Source organism: Lactuca sativa, chromosome 3 (assembly GCF_002870075.4).
Source record: "Lactuca sativa cultivar Salinas chromosome 3, Lsat_Salinas_v11, whole genome shotgun sequence".
NCBI lineage: Eukaryota > Viridiplantae > Streptophyta > Magnoliopsida > Asterales > Asteraceae > Lactuca > Lactuca sativa.
Window position 1 is genome coordinate 19,977,264 of NC_056625.2, and position 23,509 is coordinate 20,000,772.

Sequence of the window (23,509 nt, forward strand, 5' to 3'; positions counted from 1 at the left end):
GGGTTAGGGTGACCCAAAAGTAAAGAAAAGCCCATTGCCCACGTCAAGTGTTTCTTCAATTACCAACTAAATCTACTTCTAATTGCATTACGTCAAGAAGGGTAGTTACTTAACCAACATATTATATTCGAAATCAAATGTATTATATTCGAAATCAAATGTTATTATATTCGAAATCAAATGTTATTAACTTATTATAGAAACAGAGCGTTTAATTTACTAGTTAATAATATATAAAGATTCTCGACTATTTAGTTTAAATGTATATGATATATCATCTATTGAACAAGGACGAGGAAAGAGAATATGTGGATTAATATTTAAACATTATTGATATCAAATAAAAAACTATCAGTTTAGAAATGATTATATCGTCTTGTCGTATAACTTCTACATAATTATTAATAATATATATAATTTTTACTATTTGATTTAAATAATTCTAATTTCGATTATTTGATTTTTTGAGGTTAGATATCTTTTTGGTAATCAAATTTGAATCAACTGCAACGAAAAAAAAGCATTCTTCTCATTTTAATAATATCAGATATTTTTATAAAAATGATATATGATTTTTTTTGGGTGTTGAAATTATAAAGAATATTTTTTAAAGATTCATTGATCCAATATATGAATAACACTAATGGATAAAAAAGTAAATTTTCATTTGATAATCTAAAATTGATTATTTAATTATTATAAATTTAAAACATAAAAGACATCGAAAATAATATTACTATAGAGTTTCCATGTGAAATTAGAGATCAAGGATCCACAACTTGATTTATTATAACTTAATATGGCGTTGAGGCATGACTCTATCGTCCCGAAAATATCATTAGTGTCGTTGTTAGGTGTGATATCTGTTTTTGGCTATTCTAGGGGTGCAATATTGTCTTATGGTGCTATTTTTTCAATGCATTTTTCTAATTAAACATAAAACAATTGTATTTTTTACACATTTTTGTTATTAGGTATTGATAAAATATTGAAAACACTCTTTGACTCCTAGACAAACGACTAAAACATATCCATGGTCAGAGATGGATGAAAGGCGGCCGAATTTGTTCTTAAACTTTCAGAAAAATGAGTTTTTTAGACAACAATGAGTGAGTCAGATGCATATTTACAAATGTTGAAACAAAAGATGAACTTGTGGTAGTGCGAGTTGTAGAACAAACATTTTACATAGATTAAAGACTAAGTACGCAATAAAATAAAACTACAAATACCATTTTTGTCGATGTAAGAACTAAATTTATAGCTTTTTATAAAACTAAAGTGTGCTCATAGGGTGTTCAACATGTCTCAATGAACAGGTCCCATCAAATAAAAACACCCAAAATTTCATTAACATATATTTTAGAGTAGGTTCAATTTAAGCCCAAATCTATTACGTTAAACAAGTTGTAGCCTTGTAGAGGAAGTTGGACGTTGCCTACACACTCAACATTCTGAGTGGGAAATCAGAAAAATCTAAGGAAAAAAACACTTCAGTTTCTATATTCTCATATTTCGGTTCACGCATGGGGCAACAGTGAATGATATTGATGGATAGTAATGTTAATCGTCTACATTCAAGCAACAGTCTCATTCTCAACTTTTTGTTTAAAATCAAACGGACGATGAAGCAAATCAGAAGCTTGCCTTTGATTTCTTTTACGGTCTTACTTTTTCTTCTCCAAGAAAAATCACTTAATCATAACTTTAGAAACATATCTTCCTTACTTCCTGATTCTTGAAATCAAAAACACTCAATCGACAAGCATATTTTGAATTTCTGATATTTGAAAATCATAAGCAAAAAACTCAGATGCAGATTCTGATATCCTCGAAAATAATGAGGTATAAATAAACGTCTTGCAATTTCTGAATATATTTGTCTGCTGTGGTATAAGAAGATATTACAATTTTTGATGTTTTTTTTGTATTTTAAAAATAAGAAGGTCTTACTATTTCTATGTTCGGAAGGAATCAATCCAACAATCATATTCTCAGTCTCACTCGTGGTTTCAAAAATTAGAAGACAAAAGGTACATGAAAGTCTTATAATTTTTGTTTTTTTATATTCCTAATGTGATATCATTGTTTTGCAATATCTCATGTTTTGATTTTTGAAAAACATAAGGTTTTACAAATTAGAAATGTCATTTTTACAAGTTTTAGAATTTTTGAAGGTCTCTTTTCTGATTTGTGATTTTAAAGCCTATTTCTAAAAAAAATTTGATTTATTATAGATTTATAGAGGACAAAGGTGTGATAGGGTATAAATGTCTTTCCTTAGTTTCTATATAAGTTTTGGAGTTGAGAGCCAAAAAGGAAATTTGGTTATAATTGTTTTGCTTTTTAGATATTTCAAGTTTTAAAACCTAATTTTTGTTAAATTGTGCATGACCATCCAAATCTCTCCGCCGGCTCTGTGTAAAACACAAAAACCATTTATATAATTTTGTCATATAATTATTTTAGCAAGTGGTACAAGGTTATAACTTGTTTGACAAAATTCGTTTTTTTTTTTTTTTTTGTTTCCAATATGTCTATTGCCTATGTCCATCGAAATATGCGTTTGAGCTATGTTTCTTATAACGTAAAATATGGTTGGAAGTGGGAACTCTCACCACATGTCACCACATGTCTAAATGAATATAGGTTAGGGTGGCCCATAAGTAAAAACAAAACCATTGCCCAAGTCAAGAATTTCTTGCATTACTTACTAAAAATCTATTTCTAATTGCATTACGTTAAGAAGGAAGTTATTTAACTAATATCCTTTTTAATAAATTTTAGTATAAAAGTACAATGTTTGACTTGATTATGACATCATAAAATAGTTCGACTAGTTGTTCAAAGGTCACAATGTTTTTTACACAAGGATAATAGTTGACAAAAAAATTCTGAGTTATGGCTGTTTTTTTATGCATAATTTTTATTTGATTATTTATCTTTGGGAGAATTTTTATGTCCGTAGTATCATATTTGTCCAATTTCAAATCAAAATATCATTTATTTTTTTTTAACTTTAAAAATATTGTTTTTGTCCAAAAAAATTTAGAAAAATTTTAAACATTGCTGAATTAGTTTTAATATTTTATAATAATTTTAATTTATAAAAAAAAACAAATTGACCAAATTTCCTTTGAAGATTAAAAGTATTTTTGACATAAATTGGATTGACCATATTTACCTCAAGTGGACCGGACCTAGACCGGTCTCAACAGGTCTGGTCTAAGGTCCACCAATTTCTCTAAAACTGGTATGGTTCAAGAGCTGGTCCGATCTGTTCCAAATACTTACCCCTACAATCGTAATAGATAAGCTAACTTTCGGTAGGCTTCAACAAGCTGTACCATATGTACCTAAAGTTTTATCGGTCCAAAAGTACAAGAACGGAAAACACGGACGATGACCGACCTCAACCAGTCTGGTCCAAGGTCCACCAACTTTTATCAAATCAGCCCCATCCAAGAACCGATCTAGTCCAGTTCAGTCTAAATAATCACCCTTACTTCTGATCACCTAACATTCAACATTTGCTAGTAATTGTTTCTATAAAGACATGATTAAAAACCATCTAGTTCTTCCTTCCATCAGGTTTTTGAGCTACTACAAGCAATATCCTTTCAAAAAAATCTTAAACTCTAGAAGCAGTCCTTTGTACAGTACTTTGTGACATCCCCAAAATCATGGTCAGAAAAGACCGATTTCATTTATGCTTTTAAAATAATTTCAAAGTAAATCCTTTTGATTTAAAAGAGTTGCGGAATTTGTTCCCAAAAAACAAAATATGATAAAATAATATTTACCAAAGCATTTCGTAAAGAAATGTATTTTCATTATAAAATCAAAAATCGGGATGTCATGTTCCGATACAGACACAAAAGCATAAACAACAAAAGATAGACCATACAACAGTTATATATAACAATTGGTCTAATAAACAAAATAACTTGATGATTCATCCATCTTATGCCCTCGCGCCACTACCTGTAATACAAATAAACTTAGTATGTCAGACTTAGGAGCCTGGTGAGCATATAGGGTTTTCAACCCACAATAAATAATTATATTTAATTTCACCAACCAACAATAACCCGTTTACCCATTCCCGTTATCCTCACTTTACGTCCCTAAAACAACATCTATCTCAAGGGACCTAATCTAGGATTTTTCATCGGGACGGACATTGCTGCAAAGGAGTTTCCTCAACAGTAAATGTCATAAAGGCAACCATGAGGGGGATAGAGTACACCGGTGAACACATCGTTCACAACACCTACAGGGTATGAGCCTGCTAGCGTTCCACATGACTGTCTATAAAGAGTCTGTGGTCGTTATCCATACTCCGCTGAATAACTAGATCAACAACAACAACAACATCGAGGCCTCTCATCTGTTTATCACACATCAACTATCTACCCATGTTCTACCCAACATATTAGTAGATAAAAATATATATTTTTATACATAGTTTAAAATATGTATAGCATTCTCATTCAATACATATTCCGAAGAACATATGAGATACATACACAGAACACATATTTCATAGAGAATAAATCATATCTATGAGATAGAAGAAAGTGAATATACATTCACATATATAACAACAAAATATACACATAACACGTATTTCGTATAAAATACTTCATAATTATGCGTTAGAAGAAAGTGACTACACGCTTACTTGATCAGAAGATGATCGGACAACACTACGACTTGTAGAAGTAGTATTCTTCGGTAGATCTGGAAGATCTTCACAAAAACCGGGCTCCTCGCGAGCAGAGCTTCGGCTCGGGAATCTCACTTCTCGGGATCTTCAGGGCTTCGGGACTTACTTCGGGGCTCAGGAATGATACCGGGGCTTCGGGATATAAGTTGCACGCAAAACGATGCAAAACTAGAAAAAGAGAAGAGAATTTGGGCAAAAGAATCGGCTGCCCTCGACTTCCTTTTATAGGGGCTGGAAACCTCGATTACGCTGGGCGTAATCTTGGTTACACTGGGTGTACTTCGACGTCATGGCGTGCGTATGGCTCGAGTGACGTCACTGCATGCGTAGCTGAGGCGGTTCCGGCCTGCCGGATACGCTGGGCGTACTCCATTACGCTTAGCGTAACCCGATTAATCAAACTTCAAAATTGCGTAACTTTCGCATACGAGCTTCGTTTTGACGTTCTTTATATCCACGTGAAGGTGAGACTACGCTCTACAACTTTCGTTTAGACTCCGTCGGCTAATTTTGACTTTATTTTTATTATTTATTTTTTAGTAGGCCTTGACAGGAAAACTCCGTTATAAATTCATAACTTCTTCATCTGACGTCCGTTTTTGTCTGTCTTTTCACCATTGCACTACTATCAACGAGATCTTTGATTCTCGTTTAAATTGTTTCGACCAACAATCACTCGGTCTCGAATTCTAGTTTCGGGTTGCATATTGCTAAGTTGAAACTTAGAAAAATCATAACTTCCTCATACGAAGTCAGATTTGGGCATTCTTTTTGTGCACGCTCTCGGTTTAACAAACTCTACGACTTTTGTTTAGATCACTAAGGTTAAATATCGCTCTAACGTAAATTCACTTTTTACGTCATTCAACGTCGTGCCGGTTCTGTCGCGAAATTTCGACAGGTCATAACTTCTTCGTTATAACTTGGATTTCAGCATTCTTTATATATTCGGAAACCTCGTTTCAACTACTACAACATTATCCATAGATATCGGCTTTATCTAATATTTCATTTTGACGCTTATTTTTATTCTTAATTAAATTAAGACACACAATTAAGCACAAAACACATAATACTCAAATAATACACTTCTATTATTTCAAAACGGGTTACAAATGTTAACCTAGACTATTACATTAATATTAATGACAAGCCCAGAAACACAGACGTTACATACTTCCTTCCACAATTAATATGACAGAACAAATATAGGTTGTGAGAAGGAAAATATAAAATGTTGTTAATTATAAGAGAAAAGGAGTACTTCCCTCCACAATTGATATGACAAAACAAATATATGTTTTGAGAAGGAAAATAGAAAATGTCATTAATTATAAGAGAAAAGGAGTACATATATAAGATATACAGTAACGTTTTACAAGACATGGCTATATTGCCATAACAAAACAAACTCAATTGAAGATAAATTGAATTTCATAATGATACAAGAGAGGTTACATCATTTAATTTGATTCTAATTATAAATTTTTTACCTTTAAATCTAAACCATTAAATAATCGTGTTGTCAAGATTTGGTTCTCACGTTCTTAGAAAAAATATAGATTTTCTATCTCTCTCTCTCTCTCTCTCTCTCTCTCTCTCTCTCTATATATATATATATATATATATATATATATATATATATATATATAGAGAGAGAGAGAGAGAGAGAGGGGGGGGGGAGAAAAAGAGAGAAAAGAAGAGAATAATATGCATAGAAAAAAAGTATAAAAAAAATATAAGAATAAATCTTAGTTTCTAATTTTTGACATTTTATTTTCCAAAAAAAAGTCAAATATATTAAAATTCATAAATGTTTATTTACTATAAATGAGCATCTACACTCGTATAAATTTTTAATATAAAAAGGAATTTTTAATTTTATTTATCTTAGCTTTTGTAATATGTTTTATTCATTAGACCATATATAAACTATATATTAAAACTTATTATTTATTCATATGTAAATAAAACATAAATATACATAGTTTATTCATATGTGAATAAAAAAAGTTTTAACGTAAATATAATACATGATCTATTCACATGTGAATAAAACATATAATGACAGTCTGTATGATGAGAACTGATATGAAAAGAATTTAATATATATATATATATATATATATATATATATATATATATATATATATATATATATACTATCAAAAGCATATATCAATATGAATGTCAGTTAATATATAATAAATCATTATAAATTTTGAAATGTTCATATATTTTTTTTCAATAAACATAACATTTTACAACAAATGACCAACATTTATTTTCTCATTTGCAACTTTTTCTCATTATCGTTGAACTTATATATATATATATATATATATATATATATATATATATATATATATATATATATATATGCATTTGAGACCACCTATATTTTGTGAGACATCGGGACCAAATCTTAGCTTTTGATCAAATTTGAAATTGTGGCTCATAAAAAAGGGGGATTAACATTAATTAATTTAGCTGATTAGTTGATTAGGGGTAGATTAGTCACTAGGTTAAATTTAAGATGATCAGATTAGCTTAATTTTCACGTCATCCAAAAATCATCTCACATGTTCCTGTTTTCTACCAATTTATTCGATGAAACAACGTTCCTTGTTCTTCAATTCAATTTGATCGATATTCTATCTCCAATCTTATATTCTTTCAACCAATAATCGATTTGATTTGGACATTGATCGAACGATGCTAAATCATAGCTTTTAAATTCACGATTTTTGTGTTCTTCGAGTTCATGTTCTTGATTCTTCTTCATCTACAATTGATAAGCTGAGTGATTTTGATCAATTTTAACTTTGTGATCATCGATTTCGGTAGAGGTTCAAGTGTTCAACGATTTCTGCTAATCTTCATCTTCAACAATTGTTTACGATCTTTCAAGCCGTGAATTTTACTCAACATCATGAAATCGTCAATTGATCAAGGTTTGAGTTTTCATCGATTTCACTGTTAGTTGCATATAACGTATTCAATTTTTAACCTAGTTCATGAATTGAATCATCAAGCTATTATCGATTTCTCCAATTTTATATTTGTATGATTTGTGATTTCAGCAATCAAACATCATCTGTTGTTGAGACATCCAATTCAGCAATCAAAGATCATTTGTTGTTGAATTTGTTTGAGCTAGAAAACAATTTAATCTATAATATGTTATTTGACAATGCATCATCTATTTCATTGTTTGTTTTTTAACTTTCATTCAATCATTATGTTTTTCAGCAATATGTCATATGTTTTCTTTTGATTAACATCATCTATTTGCTTTTCATTAACATCATCTTAGTGATAAGTTCATGATAAGTTCATGAGACTCCATGTTATTCTTATAGAATATTGTACATACATTGATATATCAATAATGATAACAGTTATGGATGATTTGGATATGCATGACATCGGAAACAATCATCTCGATGAAGAAAATCATCAGTTCGACTCTACTGATTTAGAGATTCTTCATAACGAGGAAAATCAATCGGAAACCCAAGGTAATCATTGCTTTCATTGTTAGTTACATATAACATATTCAATTTTTAATGTAGTAACAGTTATGTATGATTTAGATATGAATGACATCGGAAATGATCATTACGATGAAGAAAATCATCAATTCAGCTCTGGTGATTCAGAGATTCTGCATAATGATGGAAATCAATCGGAAATCCAAGGTAATTCTGTTACTGATATCGGTTATTCTTTATAGAATGATGTTGGTGATAAGTTCATGTTACTACATATTATGCTTATAGAATAATGCACATATAACATTGTGGTTTTTTATGATTACAGTCATATGAATGCAAATTATTCTGATTATATGTTAACATGGTGGTATATTCTTTTTTGTAGTTCAAAGTGACAATGTTGCAGCATAATATGGCTCTTGCAAACAATTCATTGGAGCTGATGGTTCTTTATTTTGGATTCCAGAGGCTGAAGCTAGTTGGATACCTACTTTGGGTTCAATTTTTAAAGATATCAAAGATGCTATTAAGTGGTATAAAGGATATGCATTAAGATCTGGTTTTGATATTAGAAAATCAACAGAGAGGAAAAAGAGTGGAATCACAACTTCGAAATATTTTATATGCAATAGAGGGGGATTGCCAAACACTTCTACCTTAGACACAATTAGTGAAGATCATAACAAGCAATTGAGAAATAGTAATTGTAAACACACAAATTGCAAAGCTTTTGTTGCATTCAAAGTTATACCGCATTCTTCAGAAGTTTACCTGTGGCGCTTTGAACAACAACACAACCACAAATTGATCAATCAAGATTGTATGCATCTTTCAAGAGCTAAATGTCAGTTGGATGTTGTTGATCAAGCTTTTATACATAAGCTTTCGAGTGCAAAGGTGGGGGCAACTACAACATATAGGCTAATGTGCGTTATAAAAGGTGGATGTGAATTTGTTGATGGACTAGAGATAGATTGGAAAATTTTTACAAGGGATATAAATTGTCACATCGGGGGCACTGATGCAAATTTGTTGATTACAAAGCTTCAGAATCGTAAAGAGAATGTTACAAATTTTACATACGAATACAGATGTGACAAGAAGCAGTTAAATGCTCTCTTTTGGGCTGATGACACTTCAAAACAAAACTTTGAGTTATTTGGGGACGTTGTTTCATTTGACGCAACATATCGTACAAACAGGTATTTATTCTAGAATTATAAACATTTTTAGTTATATATTCTAATGGTATTTTTTTGTGTTTTTTTAGGTATTGTATGGTATTTGTACCTTTTACTGACATTGATAATCACAAAAGGTGCGTCACTTTTGGAGCTGGTTTGTTGTGTAGAGAAGATACAAATTCCTATATTTGGTTACTTCGGTCATTCTTGAAGTGTTTTGGAAAAGCACCAATCATGGTCGTGACCGATCAAGATCCAGCAATGAAAAAAGCTATTGAGATAGTATTGCCATACACAAAACATAGATTTTGTATGTGACATATCACAAGTAAACTTCCATTGAAGGTACTAACATTATTGTTATATTCTTATCAGTATAAATATGACATTATTTTCAATATAAATATGACATTATTGTTCTTTTCTTATCAGAATATTAAATGAAATATTTTTTGTAATTAGGATAATAGATTAAATGAAATACCTTTTTATACTATATTATATTCTAGCAGAATAATATATGAATTGTTTTTGAAGGTAAGCTGGGAAACAATGAATGAATCGGATTTTAAGGCGGACTTCAATAGTATAATATGAGACTCCAAAATTGCTGTCAATGATTTTGAAATGAGATGGGATGCATTAATGGTAAAATATAAGTTGCAAGACAATAAATGGATGAAAGATATGTTTGATTTGAGAAGCAGTTGGATTCCAGCCTATTTTAAAGATGTACCGATGCCAGGTCTAATGAGAACAACTTCTCGGTCGGAAAGTGAGAATTCAGCATTCAATAGGGTATCGCATCATGGTTATACGTTAAACAATTTCATGAATGCTTTTAAGTCTGTTATGGAAAGGCAAAGGAATAATCAGATCAAATTTGATTTTGATACATCTACTATAATTCCAATCATCAAAACACCTCTTGAAGATATGGAGAAACATGCATCTATGGTATACACCAGGACTATTTTTCTCATGGTGCAGAGGGAGATTCTTCATTCACTTGTTTCTTGTTCACAGAAGAGTGTTACATCAGGCGTTGTTTCTGACATATGCATTGTCAAACATAAAAGGACAAATATATCAAAGAAGAAGGTAGTAGTTGAGAAAAAAGAAAAACTTGACATCGATTCTGAATGGAATTTTAACACAAGTGAAGGTGATTTTGAGGTAATGTTGACATTTTAGAATATACTTAATATTCTAATAATTTTGAAAAAATATTCTAATTTTTCTTTTTTGAATATACTTATTATCCTAATACTTTTGAAACAGGTTGAATTCAACAGAGAAGATCTAACGGTGAATTGTTCATGCATGCTTTTTGAGCGGTTTGGAATTTTTTGTAGACACATCTTATGTATTCTAAAGATTTATGACATACAAGAGATTCCGTCAAGATACATTCTTAAGAGATGGAGAAGAGATATTATCCCCACCACAGTTTTGAAAAGGACGTTTAGATATGGTGATTCGTCTGGAAATGTTGAGAAGGTTGCGTATAAAGCTTTTTCCATGTTTGATCAATGATTGTCTTCATTAAGTAATGATGACAAGAAGTTAGAAGAGTTCATGAAGAAGCTTGAAGTTTTTATGACTGATATTGGTGAACAAGGTTCAGACAAATTACCGGTTACAAAAGAAGCTCATATTGATAAACTTTACGGAGCTACTATGAATCCTGAAGTTGTTGATGTTGAAAATCCACCTATGGTGAAGAATAAAGGTTTTGGTACAGGAAAACGTTTAAAAAGTGCTTTGGAGAAGGCTACTATTCAAGGTAACAAGCAATCAAGATCATGCAAAACATGTGGGGTTAAAGGGAATAATTCAAGGAAATGTTTGACATTGTTGAATAACTCCAAGGTACAAAGTGCATAGTTGTGTCTAGAAATATATTTCGATTTTTTTCGTATTTCAATAAAGTTCAATAATACCATATAGATAAAAGTTTGAATTTTTTAGTTTGGAGATTTTTCTATTGTTTTGGTTTGTGATGATGTATGAGACATTTGGGTTGTGATGATGTGTTATACATTTGAGAACATATTGATTCTTCTAATATTTTCAATCTTTAATTTTTTGAAGTATATACGAATGATTGCAGTATAATGCTTTGTTATCAAAATATTATAATACAAGATTATGCATGTAAGAATGTTATATAGGTATATGCAACATATAATATTATTCTAATAGAATACTGATGCCATTATACATTATTCTATTAGAATATTCTACCATGGTCATTAAGAAGTGATCATAATACCTACTATACATTAAGCATTAATCACCTAATAAACCATATCAAGTTTCTTACATAATACTAGGCATCATTTTTTTGTCTAATTTGTTCAAAATAATATAGATATTAGAAAATGAATTGTTGTTAAGTCACCATAACCACATTTATAAAATTCCAAACTTCTATCAAATTCTATTTACTACCCATTTCCAATTCATCCATTCTTTGTATACCTTCCTCTAACATCTTTTTTCTAGTCGCATGATCAAATTTTCCAAATTCGATTGCCTCTTTGATAACTCTCTCCTTGTGGTTGTTAATTTCATGTGTAGCAATCTTAACAGAATATAAGGCACGTAATTTTACAAATTGAACATCTTGCACATCACTGCCTTTTTCCATTTCCACATTCCACTTTCCTTGCTTTTCTCCACAATATTTTTCCATATGTCTCATTAAAAGTGCTCCATTCTCTGTTGTCAACTTCTTTGTGTTCCAGTCAATTTTCATCATCTTCATTGTTGTTGATCACAAACCTTCGATTTTATTGACGATAAATGTAGTTTTCTCTAGATATCGTATAAAGTACAATTCTTGCAATGTATATTAACAAAATTACATTATTCAATCTATTATATTGTAACTTTAATACATTTAATAAAAGTAAATGAAAACTTACTAATGATGTAGGTGTCAGTCCATAAGTTTCTTCTAACGATTTTGTTTGTATGTTGTCTATAATATGAACTTGTGGATATGTTAGGTTGAAAACAACAGGATACATCTGATCACCATTATGTATTGGGAAAACCACCTGCAATTCCAACAAATTCATCAAAAAGTTAACATAATTCCTATCCTTTAATAATGTAATATTTTAATTAATAAAATATTCTTACGAGTTTAAGATCATTGAAATCTACATTTGCCTTGAAATTAGATAGAAACTTATCAACACGAGTCTCAAAAGTTAAAAAACGCTCGTCAAAAGATTTAGTTTCATCTAACAACTCAGAACTCTGTAAACATAGAAAAACAGAAAAATTAGAATATCTTGTTAGAATTTACAACTAAAATATAGAAGTTCCCATTGTAAAAGAATTTACCATAATTTTGGTATTGAAGAACAGGCGGTATGGTTTACTTTTTGATTTTTGTTCCTCATAATTTAGAACAACAGCCCAAGAATCAATCACACGATGATGTATAACATGTTCAGGCCGCATGCTCTCAAAATCCTGTCTATGCATAATCTCTCCCGTATTTGTTTCAAAAAGTACCTCCCTTAATTTTAAACATGAACAAAAAATATGTCATCAACATTAATTTTAAACATGAACAAAAAATATGTCATCAACATTAGAATAAATATACACATGTATTATACCAAGAGTTAGTGAATTACATTCTATTTTTCTCATGTGCACATCTTATTAGAACCTGAATCAAAAGAACATTCTGCAAATCGATTCTATCAAATAAATTCACAGCTTTATCCATATATGGTGATTTGTAAGAACTTATATCATTCTCCCTTGTGTCACCATTTTGAGATTCAACCCTTTCATGTGATCCCTTTTTTTGTTTTCATTGTTTTGATTATCAGCACTTGAAAAATAGGATCTGAAAATAACTTAATGAACTTCTCTTTCAACTCATTTGTTATATTGACATCTGGGAACTTTGATATACAATCAGAAACAATTCCATACATGTCCTCCTTTCTTGATGAAACTTTATTGAACATCTTATCAAAGTTATCTTTATATTCCTGAAAAATAATAAAATAATAGAATTATGAGCATGTAATATTTTATCATCTCAGAATATCTAGAATATTTACTATGAACCATAAGCATGTAATATAAGAATATCCAGATTTTTATAAAATCATACTTTAACCTAATATAAAAAGACATTAAAATATTTTTCTTATATTAAGTTAGGATATAATTAAAATATATTCTAAAACATAATTTAATAATATATTCTACTTAGAATATACCTCAATACGTGTGTCCTGATTCTCATTCACCTGATTTTCATTCTTCTCACGTTCTAAATTTGAACTTTGTTCAATTAGATTCCCAACCCCAAATCCACCAGCTTCAATCTCAAAAGATTGTCTTTCCTTCAACTTATTTGTTGTCCACATCGTAACTAATGGTGTTTTACGTTCTATTTTTTGGAGCTTGCATTCAATTTCATCACAGTAAATTAGCTGCATTATTTCAACATCATATTAGATATCCATTTTTAAGAAAAAAATAAGTAAATGAAAAAACATACCAATAGCAACAACAATGGGCCTCTATAATAACACTTGGGGTTGTCTGGACGCCATCTCCCTTTTGAATTTTCCACACGTACAACAAATATGCACACCAATCGATTTTAGAAATGTCATCTACTTCAACAAGTGCTCTAACTGGAACTAAGTTGTTTGTCCCCATAGGAATGGATTCTGCAAACGTATTAACAAATAAAACCATGAAACCCAGCTTGAAATTCATATCCACTTGTTCGGATTTTTGAATAATATTCTTGTAGTTTGTTGCATTTGCCTTTCCGTCTTCAAGTTCCTTCATCCATCCATCAAACACTTGATGATCTTCACTAACCTTGTCCAAGTCAAATAAGTTTTTTCCAGTTTTGGGTAAACCAAACACTTTATGAATTTTTTTCCTTTGTGATCTTTATTCTTTTTCCTTTAATCAGAATATTGTTTGTGCCTTCATCATAATGCTTAAGCACAAAATGGCAAAGTTTTAAAGGAATACTCTTAATGTTGATCTTCAAAAATGCTTTAAATCCCATCCATTTCACCCAATCTTTTTGTTCTGATGTCAAAGAACTTACAACATCTGTCATCAATCCAGGTGTCGATCTAGTGTTTATTGAAGGCAACTCCTTCAATATATCTTTCACAGTCTTTTGCTCTTCCATGGTTTTTTTGTTTCTTTATTGCTGCACGATTGTCCCCACTATTCCTCTTCCTTTTTGCTTCTTTAATCTTTGTCACTCCTTCAACATATTTTCTATCACCGGTTCTTTTTTTTACATAGATTTCTTCATCAGATTCATCATCTAATTCATTACATCAGTCATAGATGTTAGTAACCCCACAAAAATCCAAAAATCATATATCATTTAATTACAAAGTAATATTCCAAACAGAATATTATACATATACACTTATTATATCACAATATTCTATGAAATTTAATCCAAAAATACTATATCATCTAAGTAAAATGTAGATATTTATTCAAATTATATTATTTATAAAAAATTAAACTCAAATGTTGCAAAATCCTATATCAGCTAAGTAAAACAACAAAAAATCAAGTATAACATGATTTATGATATAATAATATATAGAATGTGTAATATGAACCATAAATATTTCATATCATAGAAACATACTTTCACATCAATAAACAATAGAAAAATACTTTCATATCAAAATACCAAGAATTTCATTTATGATCCATAAACAATTCATGTCAAACATAGTCTATGAAAACTATTCTTCGAAACACTCTAATATTTATATTGTTCCATAATATTGGAATTGTATAGTATAAAATCATATTTCACGAAAAAAAAAAAGTTTAAATTATTTTACCCGTTGACTATGTATATGATTCTGTTGAAGAATCAGAAACATGTTTTTTCTTTTTGTGCTTCACATCATTATGGATTAATTTGTTGTGACGCTTGAAATGTTTTTTGACTTTTCTTTTTTTCTTTTTATTTACTTTATCTGCATCAATAATTATTCTATTAGAAAAATATAATATACTTTTATTGGATGTCAACATATATATTATAAAAGACAACATATTTTATCATATTCATCACTCTCTGTTGTGGATGTCTCTGACTCTGATGTCTCTGACTGTGAAGATGAAGAATCTGAAACATAATGTCGTTTTTTCTTTTCAAGTCTTTTCTTCTTTTTTGTATTTTTAGCTGTATGAAGAAATTTAAAAATTGAAATAAATTAGAATATTTATTTTAATCAACTTGAATGTTCATAATAATCAACCGAAAAAATAAATCCAAAAAATTTATTTTGTTAAGTGTTTTAAAAAATGATTGTTGATACATTTTTTAATTCTTTTTCTATGCTGTGAGGACGAATCAGAGTCGCTTTCAGAAGTAACAACGTTTTTTTTTTAAAATTTTTTTTTCTTTGATTTTCCTTCATCTGCCTTCTTTTTCTTTTGATTTACAATTTGCAAATCTTTTATCATGAAATTTAACAATTAAAATCAATTAGAATATATGATAAAACAAAATTAGAATATTCAGAATAACTAACTTAGAAAAATAAATCCAAACCTTTTTTTTATGAATTATTTGAAAGAAAGTGTGTTCATACCTTTTTTAACCCTATCTTGACTCGCTGAATCTGTATGAAGAAAATTATCAAATAAAAACAATTAGAATATTTATTAAAAACATTTAGAGGTTAATAAAAGAAATTATAATATTTAATCTAAAAGTAATCACAATTTATACCTATATCAATATAAATTTCTTTCCCTGTTTTTTCTTACAGTTGCATTTGTTTGCACTTTTTTAGCTGTATCAATAACAACAAATTACATTAGAACTTGCAAATCTTTTGTCATGAAATTTAACAATTAAAATCAATTAGAATATATGATAAAACAAAATTAGAATATTCAGAATAACTAACTTAGAAAAATAAATCAATTAGAATATATTAGTTTATGATATATAATCTGGTCACAGTTCTATAAATACATAACAACAAATTTCTATTTATCAATCAACATAAGATCTGTCTTCTTTTTCTTTTGATTTACAATTTGCAAATCTTTTGTCATGAAATTTAACAATTAAAATCAATTAGAAAAATAAATCCAAACATTTTTTTTTTTTTTTTTTATGAATTATTTGAAAGAAAGTGTGCTCATACCTTTTTTAACCCTATCTTGACTCGCTGAATCTGTATGAAGAAAATTATCAAATAAAAACAATTAGAATATTTATCAAAAGCATTTAGAGGTTAATAAAAACAATTATAATATTTAATCTAAAAGTAATCACATTTTATACCTATATCGATATAAATTTCTTTCCCTGTTTTTTCTTACAGTTGCATTTGTTTGCACTTTTTTAGCTGCATCAATAACAACAAATTTCATTAGAATTCATATTAGTTTATGATATATAATCTGGTCATAGTTCTATAAATACATAACAACAAATTTCTATTTATCAATCAACATAAAATTCACTAGAATACAAAGATTTTTTTGGCTAAACACTATACTACAATCATAATAAGAGATTTGTGTTACCAAAATCTATAGTATTAGACAGTTTATGGATCTAATTCTAATTAAATGATGAACAATTAGTTAGAATAACATAACATCTTTGTTGATTTTGATTAAGAATATTTAGATCAAATGAAATGGGGGAATAATTAGAACACTCTGTAGAGTTAACATTTAGATACATAGACTCTATATAAATCACACATTGAGATTTAGGTTTAGATTGTATGCTTTATAATGCTATATTCCATTACATCCTGACTTCGACATATAAATCGCTAGTGAACTATCTCGATTATTAGACATTTATTGAATACACACAACGATTTAAAGTGAAAAAACTTTCTATAATAAGAACAGATAGGTTTATTGAGTTAGAACAAGAGGTTTGTAGTATTATACTTACTTGGAACAACTGTTGATACAAAATCAGAATCAAAATTTGTAGAATGAGCCATTTGATTCGATATCAAATTCAAAATCAAAATGTTTTTAATGTTATAGTTGATTATCGAGTGGTTTTCGTGTAATAATCGGAAGATGAATTTCAGGTATAATCAGAACCAGAGTCTGAAACAATGATCGAGATTTGGAAGCAGAACGATGATCGAGATTTGGATCAAATGGGTTTTAGGGTTCGTACCGGGTGTTTTTGTGTGTTGAAAGAAAAAGAATGCAAAATTCCATTCATGCCCCTCCGTGTCTTGATCTAATCCCAAAGTTCCATTAATTTACAAAATTGCCACCGCCTATTTTATGGTTTAATCTGAATTAATATGAGCCTTTGATTATTTAGGATGAGTGGTCAAGATTTGGTCTCCCCGTCTCACAAAATCAAGTGGTCTCACATGAACCTAACCTTTTATATATATATATATATATATAACTTATAAAATTGAACTTCCAAAATTAAATCCATATAAAATTGAATCCTTAAATAAATAAAAGAACGTTAACTAAAAACCGATTATATGGAATCGAAAAAGATCGGGTTGGGTTGGGTTGAGTTGGAGAGAGGGTATAAAAGAAAAGGTTTGGTGGCTCAAAAAGTTAAAAACAACATCGAAGAGGACACCTTCAAAGGACGGTAATACCATTTTTTTTTTCTTTCTTCTCTCTTCCACAACTGCCTCTTCCAGATCGAATCGCCCCCCCTGCAATCTAGGGTTCCGCAAATCTCCTTAAACTCTTCCGATTACATTTGCTGAACCTCTCTTCTTCACGATCTGCCCACGTCTCTTCAAGTCCTGCCACTATTATTTAACATTTCAAAGTATATAAACCCTTTTCCCCTTTTCAATATTTGCAAAGATTTGATTCAATCTTACCCCTGTTTTAGCAATAGTTGGTGTCCGATTTGATTTTCTCTTCTATCGTTTTTAGGTTTTGTACCGATCATGACGATTGCTGATTCGGGTGCCCTAATGGATAACGAATCACTATGCTTGCCGTGCACTCCAGAGGAAGAGCGAAGGATTGTTAAGGAGTTAACAGATAAGGCCGAGTTATGTTTGAAAGAGGGCAACTTATATTATGTCGTCTCCAACAGGTAATCTAATGTATATCTAAGTTAACTTGTAATCTGTAGTTTTTGCTTAAGATTCGGGGATGGCAATTCTTGTTGAATGAGCGCTGATTTGAAGCCGATTCTATGATTTTTGGATCTTCCTTTTGGTGTCTAGTCTACTTGTCATCTGTTTCATCCGTTGTTTACAGATCAATTTTTTCCATGAATAATCCTCTTATGAGGATCTTAAAACACGTCCTGGCCTCATTATTTTATTTTGCATGGATGTTTGGTGCATCACTGCAAGTTGCTCTTAAACATGATCAACATGCTAGTTTTGGTCAAAAATCAAAAGATACTGCTAAACTTTTTGGCTGCTAGACTGAAAATAGAGCACACACCAGTTGACCAACATCAAAATCATGCGATAACATATAAAAGCTCATGTCCAAAACTCTTAAAAGGAACATGCAGAATCTTAGCAAGCAATTAACAACCTATAAATTTTGTAAGCATCAGATTCAATCAATCTCAGTCATTGTTATCAATTAGAATGCAAAAATAGCCGATAAGATTATGAGTTACATGTTAATGAATATGGATTTCTAAATTACTACCAGAACACCAATTTGATTGTTTACAGGTGGTTTACAAAATGGCTAATGTTCTTATCATGGATTTTCCTGTTTGTCATGTATTCGATTTGTATGTTTACAGGTGGTTTACAAAATGGCAGAAATATGTTGGTGAGGAAACTGGTGCATATCAGTTGGAAGAGCTTTCTAATGATAAACAGGCTTCAGCATCTTCAAAAGTAGGCGAGAGACCAGGACCAATTGATAACACAGATATAATTGCAAATGAAGGTGGTCATGATGGCAATGATCTACAGCTTCCTAGAACACTTGTTGAAAGAGAAGATTATGTTTTAGTTCCTCAAGGGGTTTGGGATAAGCTTCATGGATGGTATATGCTAGATTTTGTTCTCAAAAACTTATGTATATTCAATCTTATCCTTGTATTCATATTTTAAGATATAAGTTCCAAACATCACATTTAGAAGACAAGAAAATGAAAGATACTCTTGTTTAATGCTAAACTTATCCCTTAGGTACAAAGGAGGACCAGCTTTACCAAGAAAGATGATATCAGTAGGAACACGGGAGACGTATGCAGTTGAGGTGTTCCCTCTGGCATTGACATTGATTGATTCAAGAGACAAGAGTGAAATAATCATACACATAACCAAAAAGGTAATCCATCTGTTAACTTTCATCAAGATTTCTTTATTGTAACTGACCTTTAAAATAATATTATATAGGCCTCATTACGTGAACTTCATAAACAAGTATCGGCTCTTAAAGGGGTAGAATCAGAAAAGGTTAAGCTTCATAATCTGATACGATTTTAGGTTTTCTGGAATGAAAATTTCTCTACCCTTTTCCACTCATCATTTTCTTGTGTCATTTCAATTCATGCAGATACACATGTGGGACTATTTTAATAATGTCAAGCAAGCAGCTTTGGTGTATTCGAATCAAACCCTGGAGGAGGCTAACCTGCAAATGGATCAATCTGTGAGTATTATTTGACAAAAGTCCCAACTACCCTTTCTCCTAAATGGATTAGAATTAGGCCTCTATTATTAATCCTTGTTTGTTTTTGCAGATACTTTTAGATGTGCAAGTTGATGGATTTATACCATCAGGTTGTGGCATGGATTCAACAGGAAATGAGTTAGCTTTGGTTCCCATGGAGCCACAAAGGTCAACCCGCACAATAGCAGGTGGCCCAAGTTTGTCAAATGGTTATGCAACAGATTATGGTTCTAGTTTATATCAAGGAGTCACTTTAAGCTCAATAGATATGGAAGATGTACATGATTCTGTTAAAACTGGCCCAAAAAGAGATAGAGGTTTAGCAGGATTACAGAATTTGGGAAACACTTGTTTCATGAACAGTGCTCTTCAATGTTTAGTCCATACTCCACCTCTTGTAGACTACTTTTTGCAAGATTACACCGAGGAGATCAACAAGCAAAACCCTCTAGGAATGCATGTATGTAAATTGTAAATTATGACTACTAACTAGTTTGAATGTTTTGTGAAAATGATAACTTTTTAAATACAAGAATTAAAGTTTCAGATTATTTTGTCATCCAGGGTGAACTTGCAGTTGCATTTGGTGAATTGTTGAGGAAACTTTGGTCATCTGGTCGTACTGCAGTTCCTCCTCGTGCTTTTAAAGGAAAACTTGCACGTTTTGCTCCCCAGTTTAGTGGATATAATCAGCATGATTCACAAGTAATTCCTTTTTTTTTTTTTTTTTTATTAATCTCAATGGTTATATACTCTGTGATAATATTAATAACAGTTTTTTTTTCTCTGTAGGAACTTCTTGCATTCTTGTTGGATGGATTACATGAAGATCTGAATCGTGTGAAACAGAAGCCTTATTTTGAGACAAAAGACTCTGATGGACGTGCTGATGAGGAAGTTGCAAATGAGTTTTGGAGTTATCATAAAGCAAGAAATGATTCGATTGTAGTGGATGTCTGCCAGGTAATTAATATCTGAGTCAAGTTCTTAATGCATTTCTTGATGCTAAATTCTGAATGAAAAAAATCTGCAGGGACAATACAAATCGACTCTGGTTTGTCCAGTTTGTGACAAAATCTCAATCACATTTGACCCTTTCATGTACTTATCTTTACCTCTACCTTCAACTGCCACCCGTTCAATGACTGTAACTGTATTTTATGGAGATGGAAGCAGCTTACCAATGCCATTCACTGTAACTGTCTCAAAACATGGCTGCTGCAAAGATCTGTTCCAGGCTTTGTGTACTGCATGCTGTTTAGAGAGTGATGAAACCCTAATTCTTGCAGAGGTAATAATAATCTCTTTATTATTGATATATATATATATATATATATATATATATATATATATATATATATATATATATATATATATATATATATATATATAAATTCATAGTTCTTATCTTATGTTTCTTGATGTTTAGGTTTATGATCATGGTATATACAAATTATTGGAGAATGGTGATTCATTGCATACAGTCAAAGATGAAGAATTCATTGTTGCCTATCGACTCTCTAAAAAACAATCTGAATTTCCCAAGTTGGAGATTTGCCATAGATATCTTGAGAAGTAAGTTATCATTGTAGAATCTACATTCATGGGTATTATAATAGTACACGATTATAATAAAGATACTTTTTATTTATTTATTTATTTACACAGCTCAAAGGCAGGTGAGAGGAAGAAGTTCTTGACACCATTGATTACCTACTTAGAAGGTGCAAAAACGGGTGCTGACATCGAGGTAGCAGTGAACAGAGTTCTTGCTCCATTAAAAAGGAAAGCTTTTTCATCCACATCATCATCATCATCAAATGGTCAAAAAGTCAACGGGTCGGCTTCAGAACCCATGGAAGAATCCACTAGTGACTCTCTCATGGAGGACAACAAAGACTTTGATGAAAAGTGTAATGGGGAATTATCCTATCTTTTATGCATATCAGATGAAAGGGGTATGAGTGGCAGACCCCTCTTAAAGGATACAGTCATAAAACCTAACAAAATGGTTAAAGTTTTGCTGGATTGGACTGAAAAAGAACATGATTTATACGATGCAAATTACCTCAAGGATCTTCCCACGGTGAATAAGCCAGGTGTCAGTGTTAAAAAAACTAAACAAGAGTCCATCTCGTTGTTTTCTTGTCTGGATGCTTTCTTGAAGGAGGAGCCTCTAGGGCCTGATGATATGTGGTATGAATTATGGATTATAGTTATTTATTTTTAATTGTTTATGGTTGTTGAATTTTGTTTTTATTGATTCTCTCTCTCAGGTATTGCCCTGGTTGCAAGGAGCATAGACAAGCGACAAAGAAATTGGATTTATGGAGGCTGCCTGATATCATAGTGTTCCATTTGAAAAGATTTTCATACAGCAGATTCTTGAAGAACAAACTGGACACGTTTGTGAATTTTCCAATTCACAATCTTGATTTAAGCAAATATGTGAAAAGTGAAGAAACGTCTGCATCTGGTGGGTCTAATATTTATGAACTGTATGCTATCAGCAATCATTATGGGGGGCTTGGTGGTGGCCATTACTCTGCATATGCAAAGGTAAAATGTAAAACATATTTTTTTGATGAAAGTAAGTAAAAGAAAAAAAAAAAGTAAAATATTGTTTTGTTTTGTTGTAGTTGGTTGAGGAAGATAGATGGTATCACTTTGATGATGCACATGTGACAGCTGTAAGCGAAGGTGACATCAGGACATCAGCAGCTTATTTGTTGTTTTACCAAAGAGTCAAAACAACAGCTAAAACTAAAACTAAACCTAACAATGGTAATGGTAATGGATCAGTATCTGTATCTGTGGGAGAGTCATCATCCCATTCCCATTCCCTTGAGGAGGATTTTTGAAGATTAGACAACAACTAGTCAAGTAATAACAAGAAAAGACCAAACTTAAACTCCCTACTCCTATCTCAGATTTGGCTGATGAAAAAAAAAATATATTTTGATTTGATGAGAAGTGGGATATGCATATGCATATATGCATTTCAGGGATTTTGGGATTTTATATATATATAATATTTTTATATATGTTGGAAGGAAGGAAAGAAGGAAGCAGCGGGTGGTGTAGTTATATATATTTGTTTTGACTGCTATTGGAATTGGAAACATTGTTGGTCGGTATTTAAAGGTTTTTTATTATCCATTTTGCATATACTACTTGATACTTTATTCCAACATCATTTTAACTGATTCGACCCTTTTTCGTATTATTGGGTTAACATCATTGTAGCCAAGCTGACTGTGTTTTGTTTGTTTTTGCATCCTAAGGGCATTAACTTAAGTTTTTTGGTTTTAAAGTATCCTTTCCTAGAAAATAATTTGATATCTAAAAAGTTTAAACATTGAAAAACATATATAATTTGATATTTAAAAAGTTTAAACATTGAAAAACATATCAAAACATGGTATAGA

The 23,509-nt window shown here is 30.6% G+C and overlaps 3 protein-coding genes and 1 long non-coding RNA gene across 5 annotated transcripts; 3 read left to right on the forward strand and 1 right to left on the reverse strand.

Moving 5' to 3' along the window:
* Window positions 1–8,120: 8,120 nt before the first annotated feature.
* LOC128132727 (protein FAR1-RELATED SEQUENCE 5-like) lies at window positions 8,121–9,441 on the forward strand. The gene is made up of 3 exons (XM_052769646.1): window positions 8,121–8,250; window positions 8,305–8,430; window positions 8,693–9,441. Exons 1-3 carry the CDS (start codon window positions 8,121–8,123, stop codon window positions 9,439–9,441), a joined length of 1,005 nt encoding a protein of 334 aa, XP_052625606.1.
* Window positions 9,442–10,262: 821 nt separating this feature from the next.
* On the forward strand, window positions 10,263–11,297 carry LOC128132728 (protein FAR1-RELATED SEQUENCE 4-like). Its single transcript, XM_052769647.1, has 3 exons — window positions 10,263–10,586; window positions 10,692–10,915; window positions 10,961–11,297. Exons 1-3 carry the CDS (start codon window positions 10,263–10,265, stop codon window positions 11,295–11,297), a joined length of 885 nt encoding a protein of 294 aa, XP_052625607.1.
* A 1,778-nt stretch (window positions 11,298–13,075) lies between these two features.
* Window positions 13,076–16,819, reverse strand: LOC122196964 (uncharacterized). 2 transcript variants are annotated; one of them, XR_008231182.1, is made up of 9 exons: window positions 16,753–16,819; window positions 16,613–16,642; window positions 16,189–16,252; window positions 16,049–16,078; window positions 15,505–15,636; window positions 15,290–15,427; window positions 13,951–14,748; window positions 13,667–13,882; window positions 13,076–13,432 (listed from the first exon to the last, which is right to left on the reverse strand). It is a non-coding gene; the product is annotated as an uncharacterized LOC122196964 (long non-coding RNA). The 2 variants fall into 2 exon arrangements; XR_008231181.1 differs by having other exon boundaries at window positions 15,290–15,636.
* Window positions 16,820–18,021: 1,202 nt separating this feature from the next.
* Window positions 18,022–23,287, forward strand: LOC111919094 (ubiquitin carboxyl-terminal hydrolase 9). Its single transcript, XM_023914710.3, has 14 exons — window positions 18,022–18,249; window positions 18,360–18,525; window positions 19,201–19,449; window positions 19,595–19,736; window positions 19,805–19,864; window positions 19,965–20,060; window positions 20,152–20,541; window positions 20,646–20,786; window positions 20,874–21,044; window positions 21,115–21,372; window positions 21,511–21,656; window positions 21,750–22,277; window positions 22,358–22,640; window positions 22,721–23,287. The coding sequence occupies exons 2-14, from the start codon at window positions 18,374–18,376 to the stop codon at window positions 22,940–22,942; spliced, it is 2,838 nt and encodes a 945-aa protein (XP_023770478.1). The 5' UTR covers window positions 18,022–18,249; window positions 18,360–18,373; the 3' UTR covers window positions 22,943–23,287.
* The last annotated feature ends 222 nt before the right edge of the window (window positions 23,288–23,509 follow it).